The following is a 25,117-nucleotide window of genomic DNA, read 5'->3' as shown; positions in this document are numbered from 1 at the left end:
AAGGTGGGGACTCAATAGGCACGGGGAGATGTGATGGGGGCAATGTTTCCCGGCACGGAGCTGGTGGGACCTGCCTTTCCCGATGGTCACACCAGAGCCACCAGCCTGGCCTGGAGACAGCAGCAAGCTGCAAAGAGGGGGACCCTGAAAAGCCTGCGCTGTGAGAGCCAGCGAGGGGAAGCGGGTGGCAGATAAGAACATGTCGAGGAAAAACACAAACCAGAAGCTCCCGAGGAATTTTGGAAAGGAAATAGGGAATTAACTGCAGAAAAGGGGTGGGGCGGGGGGGGAATGCAGGGCAGTTTATGGCTCACAACAAATACTCTGTCCGTGCCACCTTTCCAGGCACTCGCCACCTCTCCTTCCTGCCCGGGGGACACCCAGCAGCGGCCCTCCTAGCTGGGCAGGAGCCCTGGGAACGGGCAGGCGGCTGGTGCCAGCTCCTGGGGTGTTGATTCCAGCAGGAATCAGGGAAGAAACAAAACCAAGAGAAGCTGGCAAGAAAATACCATCCCCACTGTGTCAGATAGGGAGAGGAGGCTGCAGGTCCTGTCTTGCCGGCGGGCAGACGGGGGACAGCTGAGGCCAAGGCTGGCAGACGCCAGGTACCTCCCGAGGGCCCGTGGTGCAGCCTGGCTCGGAGGGCACATCGCTTGGGTGCCCACCCACAGCCCCACAGCTATTTCGGGGGGGGGGGGGGGGGCAGAAACCATCCCATCTCCTCCCCTTTCTTTTTTTACCCCTCTTGCCTTCGCCTCCCAGCACAAGCCCCACAGCACGGGGTCCCCACGCAAGCGGCCCCCTCAATCCGCCCCTCGCCCTGCAGCTATTTTGGAGAAAGGCAGGAGGTATTTTTAGTGCTGCCGGCTCCCGGGAGAAGCTCTGAGCCTCTGAGCCGCAGCAGCGCTGGCGCCAGAGAAACTGCCGCTGCTCTGGCTGATATTTCTTGTATAATTAAACTCAATCCATCCCGGGGGCCGGGTTTGGCCACCAGCTCAGTGAGGAGGGGAAGGAGCGGAGCCAGAGGGCCGGGGGCTAAGGGCTCTGACGGATGCTGGGAGTTGCTCTGTGAGATCTGGAAAAGCCAGGCCTGAGACTTTGGGGGGGGTTTGCCGGGCACGGGGGAGCAGGATGGCTCTGAAAGGGGCAGGGAGCGCGATTTAACAGGAGCAGACCTCGGCAAAGGCAAAAGGCCCAGTACCAGCATCATCACGTCCCGCTCCCCTGCGGGAGATGGACTCAAAGGGGATGCCCGGGGCTGGACACACAGCACCTGAAGGCAACCTGGGAGAAAGCAGCAGGATTTGAAGTGCACCCAGTGCCTGCAGGGCAAGCCGGAGCGATCCCTCCTGGAAAACAAAAGCCCAAGCTGGAGCTGGAGCCGTGTAGGAAGTTTTGGGGCTGTCTGGTTAGCGAGCATCTGGTGAACACAAGCTGTGGCTGAGGCGGACAAGCAGCAGCACAAGCCCTCCTTCTTCCCACGCCCACCACCCGGCATCTGTCCGGGGGCCCCAGTCTGCCGTCGAGGAATGGGGGGGAACGACAGCCCGGAGAAAACACAGCACCCACTGGGTTTTAGGGTTTTTGGTTTTTTTTTTCCCCTGTGCAAAAAGAACAGAGCATTTATTCCTGCGCTCCCTTAAATTTCAAGATACATTTCCAGCGATCCAGACACCAAGCTGGCATTCCAAGCAACAGTATATTTTATATAACTGATTATTTTTTTGTTTTTACCACTTTATAAAGCCATACAATGAACTGCAAAGAATCCAACATCTGTACAATGGGAAGACAACAGCGGAGTCACATTCACACACGGACATGGTGTGACCGAAGTCATCCTTACACGCGCGACAACATTATGGGCACAAAGATACAAAATATAACATTTTTTTTTTTCCATCTATATAAATACACAGAAATGGGCGAGTCTAAAAGTTTGAAACTGTTCATTAACACTGATTAGCAAATAAATCTGTAACGTTCCCAAAGTAACAAAGACAACAACAACAACAAAAAAACCCACGCATAACACGGCGGCACAAGATCCGCCAACAGAAACGTCGGGTTGCTTCCTTTTTTTCTTTTTTTTTTTTTTTTTTCCTTTTTAAGGAAAAGAAAAAAAAAAAAAGAGTAACCCCAAACCAACCTCGCAATTTGCAAAACAAACGAACGAAATGAAACAAGCCCCTGCGGGCTCCTTTGCTGTCTGATCCTCCTGCCTGCTCCAACGAGAAGGGTTGCCTTTTGTTGATGCTGCTGTCTGGGGCTTTTGGGGCAACTGGTTCCTTTACCCGCCCGACCTGCTGGGTGGGGATTTACTTTGCGCTTCGGTTCAGGCGGTTGAACGCGCTGGAAAATCGATGCCCGGAGGCTGGGTTGGGTTTTTCTCCCTACCTGATTTGTTTTGCACGTGTGGTTTGACCAGGGGGCAGCCAGCAAATGTTGCGTCCAGAGCAACCCCAAACTTTGCTCAATTTACCTGCTCAAACCCATGAGCCCCCGCCTCCACTGACGACGGGGGGGGGGGGGGCTGGCAAAGCCCGTGAGATGGGGGCATCCCATCAGCAGATGATGACACGGATCATCCCCCAAAACCCCTCCCGGAGGCACAGCCGGAGGTAGCCCCGTTGAAGGGGAACCCCACATTTTGCACATTGCAGGCTCTACCGTTTGGGACAGGCAGCAAACGACCCCCCCGGGGAGCATTTCCCAACAGACAGCAACATCGACAGCAAAGGGAGGACGGGTAGGAAGGGGCTTCTCCGAAGAACAAACTGACACAAAAAGGGCACATACAATAAATTTACACACACACACAAAAAAATATATATATATGTGGGGAAAAGTGCGTTTTTAAGGATATCTTTGGCAAGAATATATGCAGTTCTTTGTGCAGGAAGGAGGGATGTGTTTGTGTGTGTGTTTGTGTGAGAGAGAGAGATACCATCCGGCTGCTGACAACGGCAGTGTGATTACAACGAAACATATGCTGGGCTTAAGTCGCGCAAGCTCGAATCTCAAATACCATGGCTGCATTTAAAAACCAAAGAAAAAAACCAAAGAGTCTTTTCTGTCCCTTTCGTAAGGAAAAACTACCAACACTAGGTCCCCTCCAGCCCCAGGAGCTGGGTGATCCTCAATGCCAGCTGACGGTCTCTCCCAGGGACAGAAAGGGTAGTTACACCTGAAAATGTAACTTTAAAAAGGACATAAAATGGAAAAAAAAAGTGCCTTTAAAGGGAGCTGACAAACACGCAGCTACATCATTGGAAGGTGATTAGCTCTGTGTTAAAAAAAATAATATAATCGTCGGACGATCTTGTTAGTGTTCAAGATTTGGATATGGTCTAAATCTTCAGCTAGTGGGTTAGTGGGGAAGCTGTGAGCGGCTCAGGGCCCGAAGCAGGCGTGACGCTATCAGCAGGTATCTGCTGGGATCGGCTTCTATGTGACATCTCCAGGGTACTTAGATCTGCTTCGTTTGTATGGGGAGAAAAAGAGGAATGGGAGTTTCAAGCACCGGTTTCCGAGGCAGCAGATTAAAATAAAATTACATTATTATCATCTCTTTCCTTAGCAGTGAGAAAACCAAGTCTGAAAAATAGAGGCTTTCAAAAATATATCTTTATATATCTATAAACACAGTGTTTTCTCTAATCGGTGAACGGCAGGGTGAGGAGATTACGGGTGAGATCGTCTCTCATCTCACTTGAATTTCGCAGAAGGAGGGAATCACTTTTTAGAAACACCAAAAATGAAAAGGTCTCCACATCCTTGCGGCCAGGGAGCCGGGGAGGGGGAAAGCCCCTCCGGAGCCCCCCGTCCCACCACCAATCTCGCAACCAACTCCTCGCTACGCATCCTTTCACGTTTACTCCGGTACATCAGTACAGCCTCCGGCCGTGCCAGCCCCCTCCGGGCGCCCACGCCGCTCGCTCCCCACGCACACACACACGCGCACGCACACATGCACACCGGTCACACGCACGCTGCCCCGACACAGGGGGACCCCCGCGCCTCTTCCCCCATCCATATTTTCCTTGCTCTGGATTTTCTTTTAACGTGCAGGTGTTTCACCGGGGCAGGGGAAGGGGGGGGGGGGGGGGGGCGGATATAATGGGGGAGATACGATGCGTGGAAAGCAATATGGCAAAAATAAATATTTTCGGAGTGTAAATTTAACCTTTTTTTCCTCCTTAAAATTTCGTTAGCTTACAGTATTTCATCAGTATAGCTCGTATATATATTATAGCTATCAAGGCAAAGGCGGTCCAAGGGAGGCGAGCTTTCCAGGGGGGCTGCAGTGCTATGTTTCTAATTTTTGCCCCCAGTAAACTATCCGGGCCACTTCGCACTGAAAACTTCTCCCAAAAGGCTCTCAGGGGGATATTTGCAGCAGAGGGCTCAGCAATGACCGATCCCCCCACCCCAAACCTGCACGTGTGACCGAAGCATCCTCTGCCCCTGCCAGCACCACGGGGCTGGGACCTCCACCTGCTGCCCCCAACCACGATCCCCCCCCACTGCAGTGGCATGGGGGCCCTTCGCCCCTCTCGCCCCCCGGCTGGCCCTCCTTACCTCCCAAAGAAAAGGGAAAAGCCAACGGCACCGAAGCCACTGCAAAACTACGGTGCATTCGGGGGGTGCGAGCCTCCAGCCAGCCGGTTTTGGGGGTACGCGCATGCTGAGCAGGGTGGCTCTCAGAGGACCTGTTACCTCCCCACCGAGCCAAAGTTGCCCAGCGACTGCAGGTCCTTTCTTTTTTTATTTTCTTTTTTTTTTTTTTTTAATTTTCTTCCTTCTTTTTCTTTTTTTTAACGTGGCCTCCAAAATAAAAGGAGAAAAAAGCGCCTGAGTTACTTGCAGTCATTCGCCTTTCGTGCAACTTGAATGTCCATGCAATTTAAAAACCGCTCGCGCATCTCCGAAGAGCGAGATAGGGGTAGCCACGGGTCCGCTGCTTCGCACAGGGAACCCACCTGTGCCAGCATCCGCTATTATTACAACTATTATTATTATTATAATGTTTTTCTTTCCTTTCTGTTTTGTTTTTTAGTGTTAAGAGAACGTGTGACAGGCTGCAGGAGAAAATTCCCAAAGAGGACTAGTGATGGGAGGGAAAAGGGGAAGACGGGAGAGGATGCGACTTTCTGCATCCTCCCGGGAGGTTCCTGGGGAGCGTCTGCCTTCCCCAGGCACGGGGCGGCAGGAGCCCCCCACACCTCCCCGTGGCTGGGGGTCACAAGCACCCCCAGGGAGGTGGGGAAGTGCCGTGACCCCCGTCTCCGGGGGGACTCACAGCGGCTCACCTGTGACCAGCGCCGGGCTCTGGGTCAGCAACAGAGGTCAGCCCATGGCCGAGCTCCTCAGGGACGGGAGGGCTCAGGACCAAGCCCCCCCGCACCCCCAGCAAGTCGCCAGGTGGCCAGCAGGTTTTGGGAGAAGCACGGGGGCCAGCGAGGACCCTCCGCTGCAGCTGGGCGGGAAGGTTTCCGAGGGCATCTCCTCCGGTGTCCCGCAGACCCAGTCCACGTTGCTATCTCCTACAGGTTGTTTCAAACATGCAGCAGACGTTCACCGATGGAGCTGCTGGGATGGAGCCGCTTCCGTGGATTTTGCCAGTTGTTTCTTTTTTTCCAGATGGAAAACACCAGTTATGGTCCCACGTTCAGTCCCGAGTGGTGACATCCACTCGGGACCATGATGCCGAAAGCTGGGAACACGCCTCTCACTGCCACCTTCACTTTGGTCACCTTCCCTGCGCTGGGACATGCATCCTGTCTGGCGTGACTTTGTGGCTCTCTCATGTAGGTGCGTGGTTTTGGTTCCTCTATGTGTGTGTTTGGCTTGTGTTGAGTTTTTAGGGGTTTCATTGGGGTTTTTTTTGTTGTTTGCTGTTTTCCTCCAAAATTCCAACCCTTTTCCCCCCCGATTCACTTCCCTCTCCCACAATGCACTTCCTCACACTCCTTCTCGGATCAGCTCCAAGTCCTTCTCCAAAATTCAAGAATCACCCGCAAGTGCCGGCTCATCTTTTCTGGCCGGAGCCGAGCATGACCCTGGAGACAAAGTTGACGATGGCTGCAGCCGGCTGGTCCGGGTCCAGCTCGGCAAAGAGGTGGCAGATGTTGTCTGTGGTGCTCCCTTGCTTCCTGGCCACAAAGCCGAAGAGCCTGGGTGGGGAGAAGGCAAGAGGCTGAGAGAGGTTTGCCACCGTTGCTCACCCAAGGAACACCACCACCCTCTTCCAGCATGGTCTTGTCCACCTTCCCCTCTTTAACATCCACCTTGCACAGCACAGAGGGAGACATCCCAAACCAGCCTGCATGAAGACCCATCTACTGTTCCCTTTGCTGCAGTCTGAAGGCCAGCACTGCATTTCCATCATCTCTTGGCCAAACCCCCCTTGCTCTGACTATCCCTGCCACCCTCCCCTAGACCGTCCCCAAGAAGGGACCTTCCAGCTGATCACAGCATTGCCCTGGTTTGGGTGATGACTCTTGAAACCACAAAGGTGTGATGGGCCGGCCATTGGGATAGACCCTTTTTGAGAGGAAGGCCATGCGGGGACACAGGGAGCTGGGTGAGACCATGCGGTTATTTCTGTCTGTCTCTTCCCTGATGAATAAAATGTCCCTTTTTTTTTTTTTAATTAGAACGTGCAAACTCAAGTTATAAATACAGGGGAACAGAATGTGAGACAGGCCCAGGCTGTGGCATTTCTAATTGGAGAGGGGAAATATCCCAGCAGCTGGACATCCTAATAAAAACCCATTTGCTAACACAATGGCTAAAATTAGTGGGAATTGGCCCCTGGAAATGGGCTCAGCCAGCAGCTCTGCACTCCCGTGGGTCAGGACAGGGAGGAAAGGGAAGAGCCAGCCGGTGGCTCACACACCATCAGCATAACCCCCAGCTCTGCTCCGTGACCTGGCTCCCGCTGACTCTGCTGGGAGAGTTTCCAGTAAGGCCAGTTCAGCAAGGGCCATGCCTGCTCTGACCAGGAATTCGTGGCTGAAAGATGCTTCCTGAGTCCCCATGACTATGGTCTCATGCTTGGGTGAAATGTTCCTGCAGTGAGGAGCTGAGCCCATCTCACGCTGCCCTGCATGGGGCATCTCCCAGCCAATGCTCAAACACAAGCAGAAGCCACCTCGGCAGCAGCTGGGAGGAATCAAGCACAGAAAGTACTTACTTGGCTGGGCCGCTGCCGTCAGTTTTAGTCCACCTGCAAGGAGAAGAGGAGGTGTGAGGGATGGTGCATGCTGCACCCCGCAGAGAGACAGGGCCGTGACGGTGGCCACCGCACCATCACTGGAGGGCCAGCCTGGCTTTGCACAGGCTTGGCTTTATGGAATAAAAACCTGATGCGCCTCTCCCCCAGCATGAAGATGCTTGGAGACACCAAGAAGTCACCAAGAAGTCACCAGGAGAGGCTGGTGTTGCCCCATGGTGTCCAAGGGGACCCTCCATCCCTGCCCTCTCCAGGAGCAAGAGGGACGGAGCAAGCAAAGACCCTGCTCCAAGCAGCCCGGGAGCCTGGGGGAGGGAAAGGGGCAGGGGACATGTGCTCCCCCAGGTTAGGCCACTCACTTTCGTTCCTGGGGGTCCAGGTCGCAGAAGGTGACGGTGTTGAGTGGGTAGTGTCGTCGGAAGAACAATCTGAAACACAAGTCAGGGAGCATCAGGGCCAGGGAGCCCCCCACCTCTGCCCCATCACAGCCCAGCCCCACCAGCATGGAGGACACTCCCAAAGGTCTCCCCTAGGATGCTCCAGGAGTCAAGGTCAAAGCCCAGCCCTGCCCATGACGAGGCTCATGCCACCCCAGGGATGTCCTTCGCCAACACGCTCCCTGGATCACAGCCCTGTTGGCTTTGGGGACCCGGGGACATGGCAATGGGGGCTCTTACTTCCTCTGGTTGTCAGTTAAGGTGATGCCTTGTGCGGAGACTTTGAAGTGGACGATGGTAGCGGTGGGCGTGGGGTCAGCCACCAGTGTCTCAGCAACAGCCTTTGCAATGGCCTGGGGGCCCGTCAGCGACTCCATCTCCACCGAATTGATGAAGAGGACGTTGCAGGCTGGAAAAGGAGACAGCAGGCGTAGGGTCAGCCACTGCTCCGGGCCACATTCACGCCATTGCAGCCCCTCTCTACTCACCCGCACCCTGTTTGAGGAGGTCTGTGGCCGAGTTGGTGGCCGACACAGTGTCTTTCTTTTCCTCCATGGGATCTGGAAGAGACAGGGTGTTATTGCTGCTCCCTGCTTGGAAACCTACCCTGTCCCGGGCAGGCTGTGGGGGCAGATGCTCTCCCTTCTGGCCCTGGCTCTTACCTCGGTCAGGAATGACCAGCTTGCAGGGCAGGGCCAAGGGCATGATGGAGTGCTGGTACACCAGAGCCGAGAGGCAGCCTGGGGAGAGAGGGGAGATGGTCAGCGCAGGGCTGGGGACACAGGTTTCCCCGGAGTTAGGTCATTGTTGCTCCAGGTGGATGGGAACAGGCTTTTTGGTGGGTTTCTTCACTGTGGTCCTAATGCCACATGTGGCATTTCCTCTTGCTGAAACCACCATGCCCACGGAGGGCTCAGGGAGGGGGCAGAGATGCCAGGGCCACCTCAGGAACAACGAATGGCGCAGAGGTCCTCATGCAGCACCTCGGAGGACATTAGCCATGGGATAAGTGGAACAAGGGGAGCCCCTGCCCGCCGCCCTGCCCAGCAGCATCATTTGTCCTACACGTGTGTGCAGGAAGGTATGCACCTGTGCCTATACGCACATTTGTGTGCACTCACGAGCGTGCACGACGGCAGAGGCTCCAAATGCCCACAGGACTCGGTTATGCAGGGACAAGAGGCAGTAACAGAGGTGGGGGCTCACCCAGATAGTCTTTGATAGTCCAGCAAAGGCAAGGCTCTCCCAGCCCAACCCCACATGTGGGAAGCATGCTGCGGGCACTCACCAAAATTGGGCTCGTTGGGGCATCCTTTTAGTTTCACACCCCGCGGGCTGGTCTCGATGAGGAAGTGCCTCACCAGCTCATTGGTGATGTCTCCTAGGAAGAGACAGGATGTTCTCACACCAGAGCCACCTCACTCCTCCTCCCACTCTGCAGTCCCATGTGCAAACCAGTGCTCCAGCTCGAGGGAGGGGTCCCTGCCACTCCGCACACCCTCCTGGAATCCGGCCCTTTGCACAGGGTCGACCCCAAGCCAGGCTCCCCCGTGGTGTTGGTGGGCCAGGGAGGCTGTGCCTGTTTGGCCATGCCAAAGCCCAAGATGCAGATGCCCCTGAGCCCTCTGCAGCTCAGGGCAGAAGGTGTCTGGTGCTTCCCTGTGCCCTGGGAGGGGAGAGCTGGGAGGGAGGGATCCTGCCACATCAGCATATACCCAAGGGCATGACTGGCTCAGCAGATCCGGCTGCCCGCTCGCCACGGCCAAACGATGGAAAGCATCTCGGTGTGGGATGGAGAAGGGCACACAATACCTTTCTTGTTCTGCTGCATGACCGTGGGAGGCGGAGAAGCTACTTTCATGGCGAGGCCGTAGGCTCCCCGGAAGGAGTGGCTGTCTCGGATGATGAAAGCCCCTGGCTCCCTGTCCTTCAGCAGTGCGATGGCTGTAGGAGACAACGGCAGACCTCAGGGCTGGCACAGTAAGAGCCGACGAGCCCTCCAAAACCAGCAGGTGTGGGTTGGGATGGGGCACCCCAGCTCTGCAGCCTCACAGCTGGGCACCACGACATTACTGTCCCCCCTGCACATCTGGATGGGGGTTTCGCGTAGGTCTGCAGCCAGGCAGAGGCTCATCTCCCCCCTGCCTCCACTGCCCTTGTGTGGGCATCTCAGAGCATCCGTTCCCACGCAGCCCAGCTCTGAGCAACAGAGCACTGGAGAGCAGGCAGGGACCAAGGGCCAAATGCTGGGACCTTGGCCCTGAAGGCACCTTGCCCCTCCTTGTTCTCCCCTCTTATTTTACCCATGTCTCCAAGACCCCTCTGAGCTCTCTCAACTCAAGATCTGGGTGCTTTGCACCCCAAACTGCATAGATCCACTGTGCGCTGTGGGGACCAGTGTTCCTCCACCAAGGGGAAGGTTTGGGGAGCTCACATCATGCAAGCCTGCAGCTGAGCTGGGCTTCAAGCCCCCTCTGCCATGGTCTGAGCATCCGCAATCCACCTTCACTCCTAATCCAGCCCCTAAGGGAAATCCTCACTAGTCCCTGTGATCCCAGATAGACCGCAACTCCCAACCGTGGCTCACTTGACCGTATCCTTCGCCCTGTGCCATCTACCCACCCTGCTCCCTGGAGATCTCCGGTTTGTACCAGTACTTGGAAGTGTCCTGCACAAACTTGACGTTGGCACGAGTCTCAGGGCTGATGTCTGCAAGGAAGGAAAGAGGAGAAGACAAGAAAAAAGTTAAAAGATGCTGTATCTAAAACTCCACGTGAGTTTTTAGCAAATCCGGCTAAAGCATTAACACCTCCACCTCTTCTCAGCCCCAACACATTGCCTTAACCTCAACCCAATCCTCCCTACCCAGGCAGCCTGATGGGGCTGCTGGGCATCTAAAGCTAAACCCAGACACAAGGGCCCTCGAAGGACTGTGCATGGGATGAGCCTCCTCGCCACACAGGCAGAGACAAAATGGGAATTCATCATTTAAAAGGGAGCTGGCCAGGTGAAATGAAAAGCTGTCAGAGGAAAGAGATATGCCCAGGGGGTGGTGGGGAGATCCCCTGACTTCAGGGGACCTTCACTGCTCTCTAATGTTCAAGATTTGGCTTGTCCATCATAAAAATAAATTCCTTCCCCTATCTTTGCTCCTTGCAGAGGAACTGGACAGCTCGACCTACCCTCGGAAACGCAGCCCCCAGACCCAGCCCTGCCCTGCCTCACTCAATGCCCATCAGTGGTAGGGCCCCAATGGGAGCCGGTCCTCCGGCCGTGAAGCCACCGCTTCGCTCGCGCAACATTTCCAACCACCTGCTTCCCAAAAACAACCGAGCAACCAAGCCGGCAGGCCAGATAGCATCTCTGCTGGAGATGTGTTATCAGCCGTCCGCAATCTGGTTGCCTTCAGAGAGGCGAGGGGCTCACTCCCCTCCCCAGCCCACTTGCTAATTGTTATGGTTTTTAATTGCTTGTGCTTCCCGGCTGGGAAAGGTCCCCAGCCACGGCGAGTCATGGGGTGGAGGCAGGCGCCAGCGTGCCCTAAAAGGGCTGCCCGCTCGGCAGCGAAACCGGCCCAGCAGCCAGGGCCACCACTGCCCCACGGCTTTATTCCCCTTGTCCTATCGGTCCAATCTTGGCGTCACCGAGGTGTCCCGTAACGGGAGCCGGTGAAGGCATTCCAGGCGTGGCAGCAGCCGGGGCACAGCACACCATTTGAAACAAGGAGGCAGCACCACAGCGGGGTCTCGGTGGGGTAAAGCCCATGGGGAACAGGGCTGGAAGGTCAGCGCATACCCACGGCAGAGAAAAGCCGCCTCCGGGCACTTTGATCTCCCCGTACACAACTCTGGGCGCTGTTTACATCAGCGATGCCGGGTCAGTGCTTTTCCTGTTTGGATTGCCAGAAAGCACAGGAAATGTCCGGAGCCCCGGCGGTGCCGCCAGTTTGCGGATGGGCAGGAGGGGTAAATCAGGATGCGGCTGCAACCCTTTCCCCGCCAGCCAGCAAGGAGGAGGAGGGGAGAGGAGCCCTGGGCAGGGCAGGGGGACACAGGGACCTCCAACAGCATCCCTTACCTGGCATAGAGAACTTGGAGAAGTCCGGCAGGGTGTGGGAGAAGGTGACGGCACTCCCACCGCTGGGGCTGGACATGCCGCTGGAGAGGGGCGAGGACGCCTTGCCGTTGATGGTGGCATAGTTGGGCAGGCTGTTGGAGCGGTCCCCGGCCGACATCCGCCGCTTCTCAGGCAGCGCAGGCTGCGGCGTGGGGCTGCCCTGGCGGTAGGCGGCCGAGTCCGGGGAGGAGGAGTGCGGCGTGCTCGTGCCAGGGTAGTACGCCGGCAAGACAGGGAAGGACGGCGTGGAGGGAGGCTGGTAGCCAGAGGAGCTGCTCTGCCGAGACAGCGTCGGGCGCCTCTCCTCCGGGCTGGGGTAGCCATACAAGGGGCTGCCGGGGGGGACGGCTGCCGCGGCTTGATGCCTGGCCAGGCTGGGGCTCCCCGGCGGGGCCACCAGGTTGCCGTGGGCCGCCGTGGTGTGCCTGCCCAGCCCGGGGCTGCCGGGAGCGCCACTCACGCTGGGGTTGACGGCTCTTCGCCCGAAGCCAGGGCTGGGCGGCGTGTTGGTAGCCACTGTCCGGTGCAGGGTGCGGGGGCTCCCTGGCAGGACGTGGACCCCCACCACATTGACCTGCGGCTGTGGCCGAGCTTGGAGGTCCGGCTGGAGGCCACCTCGGCCATCAGGGTACTCGGGGCTGGCATATGCTGAGCCCGGGACCCCGCCTTGGACTATCGCAAAGGAAGATGGAGACGAGTTTTGGTAGCTGCTGTGAGCAGAGGGCATCTGCGAGCTGACAGGCGACCGGTGAACAGGCTCAGCCGAGGCGTGGGGAGGTGTAACCGTGCCGTGGGGGCTGCCCTCCGATGGGTAGCTGCGGAGGGAGGCCCTGAGGAGAGATGAGAAGAAGGAGCATTCAGCTCCATCCCTCATTCCTGCTGCTGGCTGGCACCCTCCTGTGAGTGGTGCACAGGGAAACTGAGGCATGGCACCAGCAAGCTGCTCGGTTGCTCAGAGGCAACGGTGGGATGGGTCCTGCCAGCTGCTTGCGAGCAACTGGAGGCAGCTTTAGTTCCCCCATGCATTCCAATACCCTCTCAAAATATGACTTTCTGGGAGACAGAGCCTTTTTCCAGCTCCTCTCCCAGCAAAACACCTGGTTCGTTCCTCCCTGCCAGCCTCGCCAGGTGAGCTGGTGCAGGACGCCCCATGGGCAGGGTGGAGAGGGGACAGGGACGACGGCTCCATTGCACCACAGGGCACCGATGCTCAGCCCAACCCAGGGCTAGGGGTTAGCACAGACCCCATCCCTCATTCTGCCCCGAGGGCCAGGTTCCCAGAGAGATGCTGCCGTCAAGGACCAGTGACCACCAGTGACCACCAATGACCCAGCTTTGTGTCCTCAGGGCACCGAGCCGCATGGTTAGCCAGGACCCCTAAACCCTGCGTGGGGAGAGGGGGGTCCTTGCAAAGGCAATTTCAAGGTGGGAGGAAGCCTGTGCACCAGGCAGGGTTCAGCCCCAGCCCCGCCAGCCCCCAGGACCTGCACCCACTGCCTTACCCGTCCACGCTGTGAATGGGGCTGCTGGTGGAGACAGGGCTGGGGGCAGTGAAGGAGTTGGCGAAGGTGCCGTTCCTGGCAGGCACCTCCGGGCCCCCGGGCTGGGCGGCGGGCAGGCTCCCTCCCCTGCCCATCGTGGCCGTGCGGGCCACCGACTCGACGTAGCTCCTGGGCTCTGCGGCAGAAGAGAAGGGGAAACGGATGAGCTCACAGCTCCCATGCGAAGGGGGCCGTGCCCTCCCCAGTATCCCCATTTCAACCAGTGAAGGTGCTTGAGCTGAGCTCCTCCAGCTGCACATTTCCCCCATCCCTCTTCCCCCAGGTGTTGTGCAAAAACACATCTGGCTCATCTGGGCCTTTAGGTTGCTCCAACGGATGCCAAAGTCCCCAGCCAGGGCAGCGGGAGGGGGGTTGTGCCCACCCCTTTTCCCCGAGGGGACCAGAGCACGTGGGACCACGGTCCCTTCCCACACCCCAGCCCCTCGGCCCTGCTCTGAGTCAGCGTCCCTCCCCACGCGGGATGCCACACAGCACACGTCATGCTCCCTGCTCATCCCTGGCCCCTAAAAATAGAGCCGGTGACTCTGCCCAGCCTGCGCTGACTCACGCGGGACTGAGGACGATGCTCGGAGGTCCCTGCCCTGCGCGGCCCACCTCTGCCAGCCACCTCCAGCAGCAGACCAGAGAGCAGCTCCAGCTATTTCCACTGCAGTATCCAACAGTCTCGCTCCCGGCCCGGCTTGAAACCGGAGCCCACGAGCACGACCAAGAAAAGCAATTTTGCTTTGGAGCCATTGAGCTGTCTCGTGCCAGGAGCAGCAGGCTGGGCTGGCCACCACCAGCCAAGGCAGCTGCCAGACCCAGTCCTCCCTCCTCCCTTTCCCCCGTGCCTCCTGCTCCATCCAGGCTGGTCCCCATCCCTACGATAGCCCCCGCAGCCCCCCCCAAAAGCCATGCCGGATGAAGGGGCTGCAGCTTCAGCCCCGTCCCCCCGTGCCCCCACAGCTGTGTCACACCTCGGCTGGCACGTGCCACCGACTGCCTCCGTGCTGGGGCACAACACCCTAAGCGAGACCCACTGGCGTCAAACGCTATGGGCCGGGCATTCTTGCAGGTCCCCGGCTCCAGGCTGGCCGTGCCTGAGGCGGCTCCACAACAGTAATTAGCATGACAAACATTATTATTATTATTAGTCATAACAGCCAGGCTCTGGCTAAGCCTGCCAGCAAGCCGGCCCGCTCGCAGCCAGCAACGCCAATGCACAGCTCCATGTTCAGAGCCGGACCAGGGAGTTGCAAGGAAAATGACTGCCACGGGTCCCCCTCCTTCCCCTGCAGTGTCCCTGTGCCCCATCCGCCTGCAGACAGGAGGAGTCATCCATCCCTTGGGCTGATCTCCCTGCCCAGCCCTGCTCAACCACCCCAGGAAAGATCTGAGCCAAAACCAGACCGAGGACCTCAACACGGGCTGGGTACCAGGCAGGACACGTGGCTCCGAGTGACAGGGACGAGGCACTGCCCAGGGGGACGCCCAGGGCAGCTGCAAGAAACTCATTGCCACATAGGTAATTAAATTAATTTCACAGCTACTCACTTTTCTCCCCCAGCTCCCCACCCCAGACTAAAATTAGCCAGACAGTACATATGAGTCAGCCTGCAAGAGGTTAAGACCAAAGGGCTGCGAAAATGCCAGCCCCTCCTGCAAAGGTGGGGGCTGAAGCGAGGCAGGGCAGGAGCCGGGGGGCTCAGGGACAGCTCACGGGGAGCGCGTGTGCAAGCACGCGTGTGCCACAGCGAGGTGTGTGACCGTGGGCACGTGCTTGAGTTGTTTGGTTCAATACGGGGAAAAAAGAAAGAAGCAAAAACTGGGAAGTTTCAGGCAGGCAGGGTTTTTTTAGATTGAAAAAATCAGTCTTGCCTCCTAGTATTTTCTTGGAAGAGGCTCCAGAGATGGGAAGACAGTGGGAGAACAGAGAGGCCTTGAGTCACAGGGGGGTGGGCAGTCATTTGGGAATCCCGAACCCGAGCAGGGCCATGCTCCAGCCAGAAATCCCCAGCACTGCGACTGCGCCGGGCTGTTTTAAAGCCTCCTCGGAGGTGGCAGCCAGGCCCGGAGCTCCTGCGCTGCCGGAGCATCGCCCGGCCCCAGGAGCAGCTGAGCAGAGCCCAGTAGGGCAGGGATCCCCGTGGAGCCTGTGGCTGGGTGCAGAGGGTGTTAAGCCAAAGCTTTGTTAAGCCAAAACACCCGCCCCTGCTCAGGACTACAGATTCAACCCCCCAAAAACCATCATGTTATCCAAGAGGAAGAAGGACAAAAGCAGGGCAAGAGGCTGTTGGTGGCCACTCAGCCTGGCCAGCACGGGGTCACCAGGCATCCTTTAACGTACCCAAGAAGCCATCGCTGAAAAATCAGCTCTGGAAACAGAACATTTTCTTCAAGCAAAAAATCAGCTCTGGAAACAGAACATTTTCTTCAAGCAAACACTTTCTCCAATATTACACAACCTTCAGGTTTGGGTTGCGTGCATTTTGAGGAACTCCGGGGGAGAAACGCTGACAGCTCCCGGGGCCATGGGAAGCATTGCAAACTCACCAAGAGACATTCTCGCCCCAAAACCCATCTTGAACACACAGTTCCCCATCCCGGCCCCGAGGGCCCAAAGTTTCATTAAAGAAGAAAGCAAAACACCCAACAACCGTTAGATAGCTGGCGGCACTCCGGGGAATCGCAGCCGCTCCCGAAGCCTCCATGCCCCCGGAAGATGTGCCGCCCCGGAGCCCCCAGTGCCCCCCCATAGGCAGAGCCACCCCCCAGCTGCCGTCCCAGCTCAGCCCAGTCCTCGGCATCCCAGGAGAGGCAGAGCCCAGGGATGGGAGAGGCGGGGGGATTTTGGGCGGCCTCACGGCCGGCGGAGGATGCGCACCGGCTGCCGGCGCTGTGCCACTGCCCACCCGGCTGAGCCGGCAGCACACTGGTGGCCTCTGCGCCTGGTGACCTTTTGTGCTGCACTTTGGTTTATTTTCACTCCGAACGGCAGCGGCAAAGCCAGAAGGGGAGGGCAGGAGCCCAAAACCAGGGCTGCTGCTGCTCCCAGCCCCCCACCAGGCTCGTCCGAAGCCATCCCTGACGAGCCAGCATCCCCGGCGTGCCGCTGGCGAGGATGCCACGCACCGACAAAGAGCTCTCAGCCCCCATGGACGATCGCCACCCAACGTGACAGACCTCCAGCTCCAATTTGGACATTGGGGGAGCCAACCACAACACAAGGCACGACGTTCCCTTCCTCTTAAGGGAGCGGTACCAGCAAGACTCAGGCTCCTACACCCCTGGGGGCCAGTGAAAGGGAAGGCTGCTGGCGCAGACAGCCACAGCCTGCTCTGAGCAACAGTCCCGACAGTGGGGATGAGCAGCGAAGAGAGACAGAGAAAGAAAAGCCTTTCTTACCTTCTTCAGAGCCACCGCCCACCTCCCCTTCCAGCTCTGAGAGACGGAGGGGCAGGGGAGCAATGGGAGCGGAGAGAGGAGGAAGAAGGGAGGTGCCCGACAGAAAGAAAGAGAAATCCGAGTTAAGCAGCTTTGCCTTACTCAGGCAGGGCACACAGAGCTCAAAGGAGAGCCCCACACCTCCCCAACACTGCGCCCCAAACCAAGCCCCTGGCCTCGGACACCCCCAGGGTCCACCTGGGCATCCCAGAGATGATGCCCAAACCCCAAGAGGCTGGTTTCAGGTGGGGAAGAGGGAACAGTGGGGAGCCACCATGAAAGGCTGCTCCGGGAAACCCAGCAAGCACCAAAAAACCATCGGCTTGCCCTTGGGGCAGAGTGAGAAGGGTCTCACTGGGTGGGCTCAGCCAAGCCGTGCCCCACAGGCTCAGCCGGGTTTTGGGGGGGTTACACTCAGCCCTGAGATGGCCCAGGAAGGGGCCGCGGGTGCTGGGGGGCAGCGAGGTCTGGCTTGGCAGGCTGCGCTGGGACACGTCCCCAAGAGAGCAGGGCCTTTGCATCCGAGGACTGCTCTCCGGGATGGAGAGGGCTCTGGACACTGTTCTGGCTGACAGGCTGGGCTCCCGGAGAGCAAACCCTCTCCAGCTGTGCTGGGGAGGAGAAGGGACGGAGGGGGTGAGGGAGGGAGGAGTATGGGGCTGGGGAGGAGGCAGGACTCCAGGGTTTTCCAGCCTCCACCACCAGAGACCCCGCTGGGCTGAGCCCCCCAGGGCAGCACCAATGTCCCCCACCCTCACAAAGTCCCAGAGTCCCCATGGGAGGTGACAAGGACCCCAGGGCTACCTGGCCCCAAAAGGAAGGCAGAAGTGCCTTCTCCAGTCAGGGGACCCTTCCAGGGGTATCCTCACGGATGCCCACCCCACCCCTCCAAACCGCCTGCCGCCCCTGTGCCCGCACTCACCTCCCACTGGATGCAGCAGGATCTCGGCTGGGTTGTGGGGTTTCAGCCCCAGTGCTGAGAGCGGGGTCTTGGCCAGGCCGGGGGGAGAACGCACTGTCGGCACAGGGGACACAAGAGTGTTAGTGGAGGGGGGGGAGATGAAGCTTCAGAAAGGCTGGAGCTGTCGCTGCCCAGGGGTGCAGAGCCCCCATGGCCCATCCCACCCACCAGCTGCAATCGGGGGCTGCCAGGAAGAGCCCCTGTGTGAAGCAGCACCCCGGGGAATGGCACCGATCCCCCTCCATTTGGGGATGCGCACAGAGCGGGAGGTGCCCAGGAACAAGCAGTCTGCCCCATTGCGGGGCTGGCAGGATGGAGAAAGGGGGCAATTCCCACCAGGGCAGGCGCAGACCCCATCTCCCAGCAGCATCCCCACGAGGGAATGGTCCCACCATAGACATGAAGCCTCTTTGATGGCCCCTGTGCGAGCAGCTGCCCCCCAACCCAGTGCTCCTAAACCTTAACCCCACTCTGCCGATCCCCACGTCTGGCTGAGCTGGGACCAGGCTGTCCCAGAGCAGCTCATCACCCCCATGAAAGGGGCAGCGAGACTGCCAAAAAACCCCCCGCCCTCCAGAGCAGCTCGACGGGTGGGTGAGGATGTTCACACGGAGCACGTTCCCTGCGGGGTGGCAATGCAAACGGCAGGTCTGTACCCCTGTGCCCATACGTACATACCAGGAGGAGCTGCGTATGTATGTATGGCTATGGTATGGATGCACCAGCAGTGCGGGGCGGCAGGGTTTCACGGGGCAGGGCAGACCTCCCCGAGCCGACTGCATCTTCTCTCCCATCCTGCCCCCCAGGTTTGACCCATCTCCCTGATGCTGCATCTCCCTGGGGGAGACCTCGAGGTCTCATCTTCAGCAAGAGGGACCGGAGGGCACATCCCTCCATCAGCATGTGAACGTCCCTGACCGGTGGCGCGGGCACAGGGCCCGTGGCGAGGCCGGGAGGCAGCAGGTGGTGGGTGCTCCGGAGGAAAGCCAGACCCTCACCCCGATGCCAGGTCCCCCCGGCAGCCTGGGGCTGGAGCAGCTGAGCAGCCGAGTCCCTGGGAAACCGAAATGGCAGCGCCTTCCCCGGTGGGTGTCTGATTTCCCCAAATCTGGTCGGCCACAAGCCGCAGAGTCAGCTCACACCTCCGCTGGCTGACAAGCAGCGGGGTCCTCCCGGGGCCGGGAATTCCCCCGGGACCGCTGTCTCCCCACGGAGGGGAATCTCTCCTGCATCCCCCTGGGAGGGCACTTTGGCGAAGCCTGCAAGCTGCAGCTTCAAACCTCCCAGGCCTCCCCGCTGGCGCTGGCTAAGAAGCACTGCCTCTGGGCCACGTCCCCAGCCCCGCTGTTCCCATCACCTCTGCAAGTGACTCATCCCCCAAAACGAGCTACTGTTCCACAGCCAAGGAGCTGCTGCCCCGGGGCTACGGTCTCTGGGTTCCCGGAACAACGGGGCCATTTCCGAGCTGCCAAACGCCCTGGGACGCTCCCACACTCCAGTCACCGCATCCCATGAGACAGGGCTCAGATGCCAGCGGGCTGCAGGGGAGGAGCAGCGACAGCGCAGGACGAAACAGCCTCCAGCCCCACGGGCTGAGCTACGGGGGGCAGGCGGCCCCATTGCAACCAGGACGTGGCATCAGAGGGGGCTGTGCCCAGCCCGAGCATCCCCAGCCCTAGAGCATCCCTCAGCATCCAGCCTACCAAAGTTATTTTAAGGGGGGGTAGGGGGAAGGGCTGCCATCTTTTTGATGGGTTTCCCAGTTGACCGGCTGCTCCATTTGCACTGGTCCAGCCCAAGTCATGCTGTGCCAACATGAGGCTGCTCATCGGGGTTCGTCACTCAAGGCGGTCACACAAACCTGGTCCACACAAACCCACCGCAACTGCGCAGTCAGGGTTAGTCAGAAAGGAGGCATGCCGCGCCGGAGGAGCGGAGACAAGCTGCATGCAAAGGGCTGGCATCTCCCAGCCTTTTCCCCTTCCTGCCGTGGAAACAGCGAGCGAGGAGTGGCCTAGCATGCGAGGGTCTGCCCCGAGCCCCCTCCTGGTCTTCTGTCCCTCCTGCCTCCCCCTGGCTTGCCTGCTACCGCAGCCTCGCTGCCCTTCTTGCCGTGCTGGTAGGAAAGATGGGGAGGTGCAGCACTGGGATGGGGTGAAAGGATGCTGTCTTTTGGACCCTGCCTCTTATCCTTATCCTGCCCTGGGATCCCATCCAAGAAACGCCCCAGTGAGTGGAGGGTGGGAAAAAGCCAACAGGAGGGTGCCGAGCATGGGATGCTGATGGCAGTGGGATGCTGATGGCAGCATGGAGTGGTGGGATACGGAGAAGAGAGAAGGATGGAGAGAAGGAGTGATTAACGTGGCGGTAGGTGTCTGGAACCCAGAGCTGTCTGACCCTTGGCGAATTTCTGGCTTGCCGAGAGCCACCCACCAAGCCCCTCCGCCTCCCGGAGCCGCAGCACTTACAGGGGTTGGAGTAAGGGGTTTGTGGCGAGACAGGGAAGGCTGGGGTGGGGGGAGAAATCTCACCGCCGCCGGAGGGTGGGCTGGTGGGAGAGGCACCCTCCATCTCTTCGAAGGCTTCCTTGTAGCTGTGGAGGTGAGGCTGGGGAGAGCAGGAGAAAAGGTCAGTCCCATTCCTACGACAGGCACGACCCTCCAGGACACCACCACCACCAAAAGCATCACTAAGCCCCAACCCTGGAGGATGCCGTGGATGCTACAAGTCCCATGCTCCCCTCCAAGCCTTCTCCCTCCCCAGAGGTGGCTGCACCCCACCAGCCACCCCCCACCCCAGCACCCCCCCGACCCCGGCACACCTCTTTGGGCCTCCCTCCAGGGTTGGCCGCAATGGTGCTGACCACCTCGGGCGAGAGGACAGTGGGGCTGCGGGGCGAGCTGGGCTCCGGTGAGCTCTTCTCATAGTGGCTGTCGCTGGGGGTCCGCTTGCGGGCAGGGATGGCACTCTCCTCTGGGGGCTTCTCCCGGGACTGCACCCCTGCGGGGCAAGCACAGGGTGGGAGATGGGTGAGGAGGCGCCAGCTAAGATGGGGACCAGCAGGAGACACTCCGGGGCTGATCCAAGAGGTCTCCCCAGGGCCATGTGCCGCCCGGCAGAGATGGCAGCTTCAGCACTCACCTGCATCTAACCCCCGGACCAGCACGGTTTTGAGCTGGAGCAGACATACCCTACGGCAGTGGCCCCGGGACAAGTGAAAAAGCAAGGCAGGGTTGTGGCTAGTGGCTGGATCGCTGCATTAGCCCTCCCAAGCACCTCGAGTTTTGGGCTGAGGGACAGCATCCCCCAGCAGTAGGTGCGAGGGGCACGAGCATCCTGTGAGCAGCCCAGCAAGCCAGCCCAGCCCCGCCAGCCAGGGGAAGGGGACGCTGCCTGCCCCCGCCCTGCAGAGCCGGCGAGGACCGGGACCTCCTGACAGCGTCACGGTGGGAAAGGGCCCAGTCCCCCAGCACTGGGGCAGCTGCGTTCGGCTGCATCCCCGCTCCCGCATCCACAGGCAGCTTCAACCACAGCAGTGGAAAAAGCCCATTTTTGTGAGTCTCCAAGGCAGAGGGAACACCGGGTCGGGAGGGTCCACAGAGGGATGGTGCAGGGAACCCCAACAAACCACTGCTGATCTCCTACCCCAAGCACGAAGCCTTCCTACAAGGGGAGATCAGCATCTCCTCTCCATCTCCCCCCAAACCTCAAACCTCCTTCCCAGACCCCAGCACCGTGCGTCACCAGTGCCCACAGCCTGGGGCAGTGCCAAGGGGCTCCAAGACCCCGGGGGAAGAAGGGAGCAAACGAGTCGCCGCGGGAGAATGGGTTTCTCCAGGCTGTCGGGGTCTGGTAGATCCCACTGGCAATAAAGCCCAGGAATAAAGCCCAGGAATGGGGACAAAGCCAGCGTAGGGCAGAGGGGCTTGGATGAGGGGTGCGACCCCAACTCTTCCAGCACACAGTGGGGCCCAAACACACTTCCCACTCCATCTCGCCTGACGAAGAGGTTAATTAGGGCTCAGGGACGATGGTGCCAGGTTCGGTGCAGGGGAACCACACAGACTGTCCCGGTCGCAGCTCAGAGCCCTGTGGGACTCCTGCTCCTCCCCAGGACCCACACGGCAGCGGGGTGACCCCGGTCTCAGTCCCGGGGTGACCGGGGTAGCAGAGGTGACAGCACCATCCCCTCCACCTTTACCGCAGAGCCGGGGAGTGCTCACACTCCCCTTGGCCCAGCACATTGGGGGGAAAAAAAAAAGAGAAAAAGGAGAAAAGAAAAAGAAAAAAAAAAAAGAGGCCAGCATCATGCTCCAGGAAATGCACTTTTCAAACACCAACTCCTTTCCCACGGGCTGGTGGAGGAAAACCAGCCATCAGCTGCTTCCCCTCGCTCCCCGGGGCTCCGTGCGGGACCCACGCCTCGCACCCGCTGACCTGCCCTCTTCACAGCTCCGACACCCGCACCGGAGCTTTTCCGGCCCCGGGGAAAGGGCTGGGAGCGGGGAAAGGGCTGGGAGCACGGGAGGGAGGGAGGTGGCCTGGGTGCATTTCTAAATAATCAGCCCAGTGAACGGCAACAACAATAAAATCGCAGCTCGGGGGGGAGAGGCGGCCGGGCTGCAAGGCAGGGGACGCGAGCCAACGGGGCTGGCTCCAGCCGCGGAGGCGGCCTGGAAAATTCCACTAAGAGCGGCTTTGAAACACAACTCCCCGATCCCTTCTGCAGGTGCTCGCCGGCGCGGGGGACAGCCATTAAAAAGGCCCGTGGAGGAGACAGGGGGACAGAGAGGGTCTCTGGGAAGCCGCCCTGCAGGCGCAGTGGCCGTGGGTAGCATGGTATAGGGCCACCCTATATCTTTTTCCTTGCTCCTTGCTTTAAGGGAACAAAGCCCTGAGTTGTGAGCATAGGGAGAAACAAAATGGGGGAGAAAAAATAAAGCAAACCCTTATATTTTATTTTCACCCCTCCACTTTGTGCACTGTGGGGTGTCCTGCACGCTGCAAGAGCATCACCAGGAGCATCCCTTAGCCCATCCCAAAGTGAGCTGCAGAGACCAAGCGCTGCGAAGAGGCAGGGACCGGGCTCCTCGAGTCACACACGCCTGCTTTGCTTTGCATTTTTCATTTGGGAAGCGCTAACAGCAGCTCGCCGGAGCCCAGCTGTCAGTGCACATCACACATCTACAGCGTGGGACCCCCCGCTCCATTGCCGGGGCTGCGTCGCCCAGCTCCAGGGTGCTGTATCTGGCCTGTCGGGACACCCAGGAGCTCACCGGGCTTTGGCTGCTCTGCTCCCCAGGCATGGAAAGCGGCCGGGGCCACGGGGAGGGGAGGAAGGAGAGGGGAAAAAAGGGACTCATTGTTCGGGAGTTGAGAGTGGGAAACTTCACGGGCCGCCCGGAGCAAAGCCTGGAGGAAACCCAGGCTCTGATCACAGCTCCCCCAACCCTCTGGGTGATTTATGGGTTGGAAACTACACTTGAAAAACAAACTCTCCTTTCCCCCCCGCTCACTGTGCCCCCTCGGCAGACGTACAGCCTCTCTTAGCCACCGGCCTCCCAGGATGCCCTGCCTGGCTGCGGGAGGGGGGGGTCCCCATCACAAAGGGGGAACAGCAGCCTGCACCCCGCTCCCCACCCTCGCCCCAGCCACCTCTGGCACTGCCACCCCTTCTGCTGCCCATTTAACTCCCTAACCTGGCAGCAACCCTCTCGCAGAAAAGTCCTGCCCTTGGACTAAACACAGCTCTAGGGCTGAGGAAGGGCAGGAGCACAACAGCCGGGGGAGGAAGAAACAGGAGGGATTTAAACCCAGGGGGTTTTGCGGCTGGGGACGCAGGTTTCTGGGCCAAATCAGGAGGCAGCTGCTTTTTGGGCATGAGATGCTGGAGCTACTGCCAGGCAAGAGCCAGGCGATGCCCCCGCGGTGGAGAGGAGAGGGCAAAGCAGCATCCCATGGCCCTCGGGATGCGGCACCCAGCAGTTAAAGGCACACAGGGACACACAATGCCCAGGGAGAAGAGACATGCAAGCTCGCTCCCTGCCTGCACGAGGAACAGCAGCAGACATTGCCCTGTACCGCTCTCCTCCAGGGCCCAACTCACCCCGTCCCACCGGGCACAGATACACCTACTGCTCCCCTCCTCCCAAAGCACTTCATTGATGTGGCCGTCCATGTTTCACCCCAAAACGAGCACAGCCAGGGGCTCTCTCTCGCCCACCCCCCAGCTGCAGACAGACCCATGGGAGAAACCCCCGGACTGAGGCAGGTGAGATCCTGCTGGGCCAGGAGCTGGCTGAACCAGGGGTCCGCGGAGCTGCGCCCCAGCCCTTGCCTCCCTGGGGAGTGAGCCACAGCCCGGGCAAAGCTCGCAGACGCTGGAGCGAGGGTCCGGATCCGGCCCAGCAATAAAACCCCACCAGAGAGCAGTGCCAGGCTTGGATGAGATGCAAAATCAAGCGTGGGCAGGGGAGTCTGCACCCAGGGCCAGGGGCTCCCCCATCACTGGAGGAGGTCAAGGGGGGCCCTGAGCGTTGCCCTGCTGAGAAAGGGGATCAAGCCTGCATGGGGAGGGTCTCCCAAGCCTCCCTCCATCCCATATCCATGCAACACACGGAGCATTCAGCATGCAGGGATAGGGGAGGAAGGAGGAATAAGGGGGAAGGAAGGAGGAGAGAGAAGAAAGGAAAAGGAAAGAAGGATGTGAAGGAAGGAGGGAGGAGAGGGATGGAAGGAGAAGGATGGATGGGGAAGGATGGAGGACAAGGAAGGAGGGAGGTGGAATGAACAAACCGGAGAAGGAGAAGGACCGTTGCTGGTTCAGAGGAGGACGGGGGGCTTTGGTGCTCTTGTTGAGGTCCCTGAGCTTGGCGTTGTACTCTGCCAGCGTACCAGGACGGGGGGTGCAAGGAGGGTGGGGGGGTCACAGGGGACAGACACGGTCCCCCATGGGGAGAGGAAGGGACAGACAGGACAAATGTCACGAGATACAATAGGGAGAGAGAGAAAAAACAAGAGAAAATATTAGTAGGGCTCCAACAGATGAGCCTGAGGTCACTTGGGGTCCAAGGGAGCTCAGACCCCACTTGGAACTGCTTTCCCATCACCCAAATTGCCTGGCTCCAGGCACCACTTAAACCCACACGGGAAATCAACGCTGGCTCCCAACCACACGTGGCCTTGTGCAACACCGCAAATGCCCCATCAGTGTCCCCTTGGGGAGGGCACTGTGCAGGTCCCCTTCATCATGGGATGCCCGGGGCTGGGACAAGAAGGGATGACCCCAGATGCCTCGCTGGGAGACGAACAGCAGGACCAGCTCCTCTCTGCAGGAAGGCGCTGGGGATGCCAGCGCTGCCCTATCCCATCTCTTCTCCTC

The 25,117-nt window shown here is 59.3% G+C and overlaps 1 protein-coding gene across 6 annotated transcripts in view; it reads right to left on the bottom strand.

The window, feature by feature from the left end:
- Window positions 1-1,716: 1,716 nt before the first annotated feature.
- TNS1 (tensin 1) overlaps window positions 1,717-25,117 on the bottom strand; it is a 66,987-nt gene continuing 43,586 nt past the window's right edge. For 3 of the 6 annotated variants that reach the window (XM_075512263.1, XM_075512266.1, XM_075512267.1), the window contains 16 exons: window positions 24,532-24,618; window positions 20,558-20,736; window positions 20,205-20,343; window positions 17,698-17,790; window positions 16,737-16,772; window positions 13,293-13,467; window positions 11,752-12,620; window positions 10,297-10,383; window positions 9,487-9,618; window positions 8,963-9,055; window positions 8,337-8,414; window positions 8,163-8,234; window positions 7,915-8,083; window positions 7,597-7,665; window positions 7,199-7,231; window positions 1,717-6,176 (listed from right to left, as the gene is read on the bottom strand). In XM_075512263.1, the coding sequence (XP_075368378.1) occupies window positions 6,032-6,176; window positions 7,199-7,231; window positions 7,597-7,665; window positions 7,915-8,083; window positions 8,163-8,234; window positions 8,337-8,414; window positions 8,963-9,055; window positions 9,487-9,618; window positions 10,297-10,383; window positions 11,752-12,620; window positions 13,293-13,467; window positions 16,737-16,772; window positions 17,698-17,790; window positions 20,205-20,343; window positions 20,558-20,736; window positions 24,532-24,618 (2,456 nt within the window). In that variant the 3' untranslated portion in view covers window positions 1,717-6,031. The remainder of the gene's footprint in view (window positions 6,177-7,198; window positions 7,232-7,596; window positions 7,666-7,914; window positions 8,084-8,162; window positions 8,235-8,336; window positions 8,415-8,962; window positions 9,056-9,486; window positions 9,619-10,296; window positions 10,384-11,751; window positions 12,621-13,292; window positions 13,468-16,736; window positions 16,773-17,697; window positions 17,791-20,204; window positions 20,344-20,557; window positions 20,737-24,531; window positions 24,619-25,117) is intronic. The other 3 variants (XM_075512265.1, XM_075512268.1, XM_075512264.1) reach the window with 2 other exon arrangements.

This window comes from Mycteria americana, chromosome 9, assembly GCF_035582795.1.
Source record: "Mycteria americana isolate JAX WOST 10 ecotype Jacksonville Zoo and Gardens chromosome 9, USCA_MyAme_1.0, whole genome shotgun sequence".
Classification (NCBI taxonomy): Eukaryota; Metazoa; Chordata; class Aves; order Ciconiiformes; family Ciconiidae; genus Mycteria; species Mycteria americana.
The sequence above is the reverse complement of the archived record's forward strand: the minus strand, read 5'-3'. Positions and strand labels throughout refer to the sequence as shown.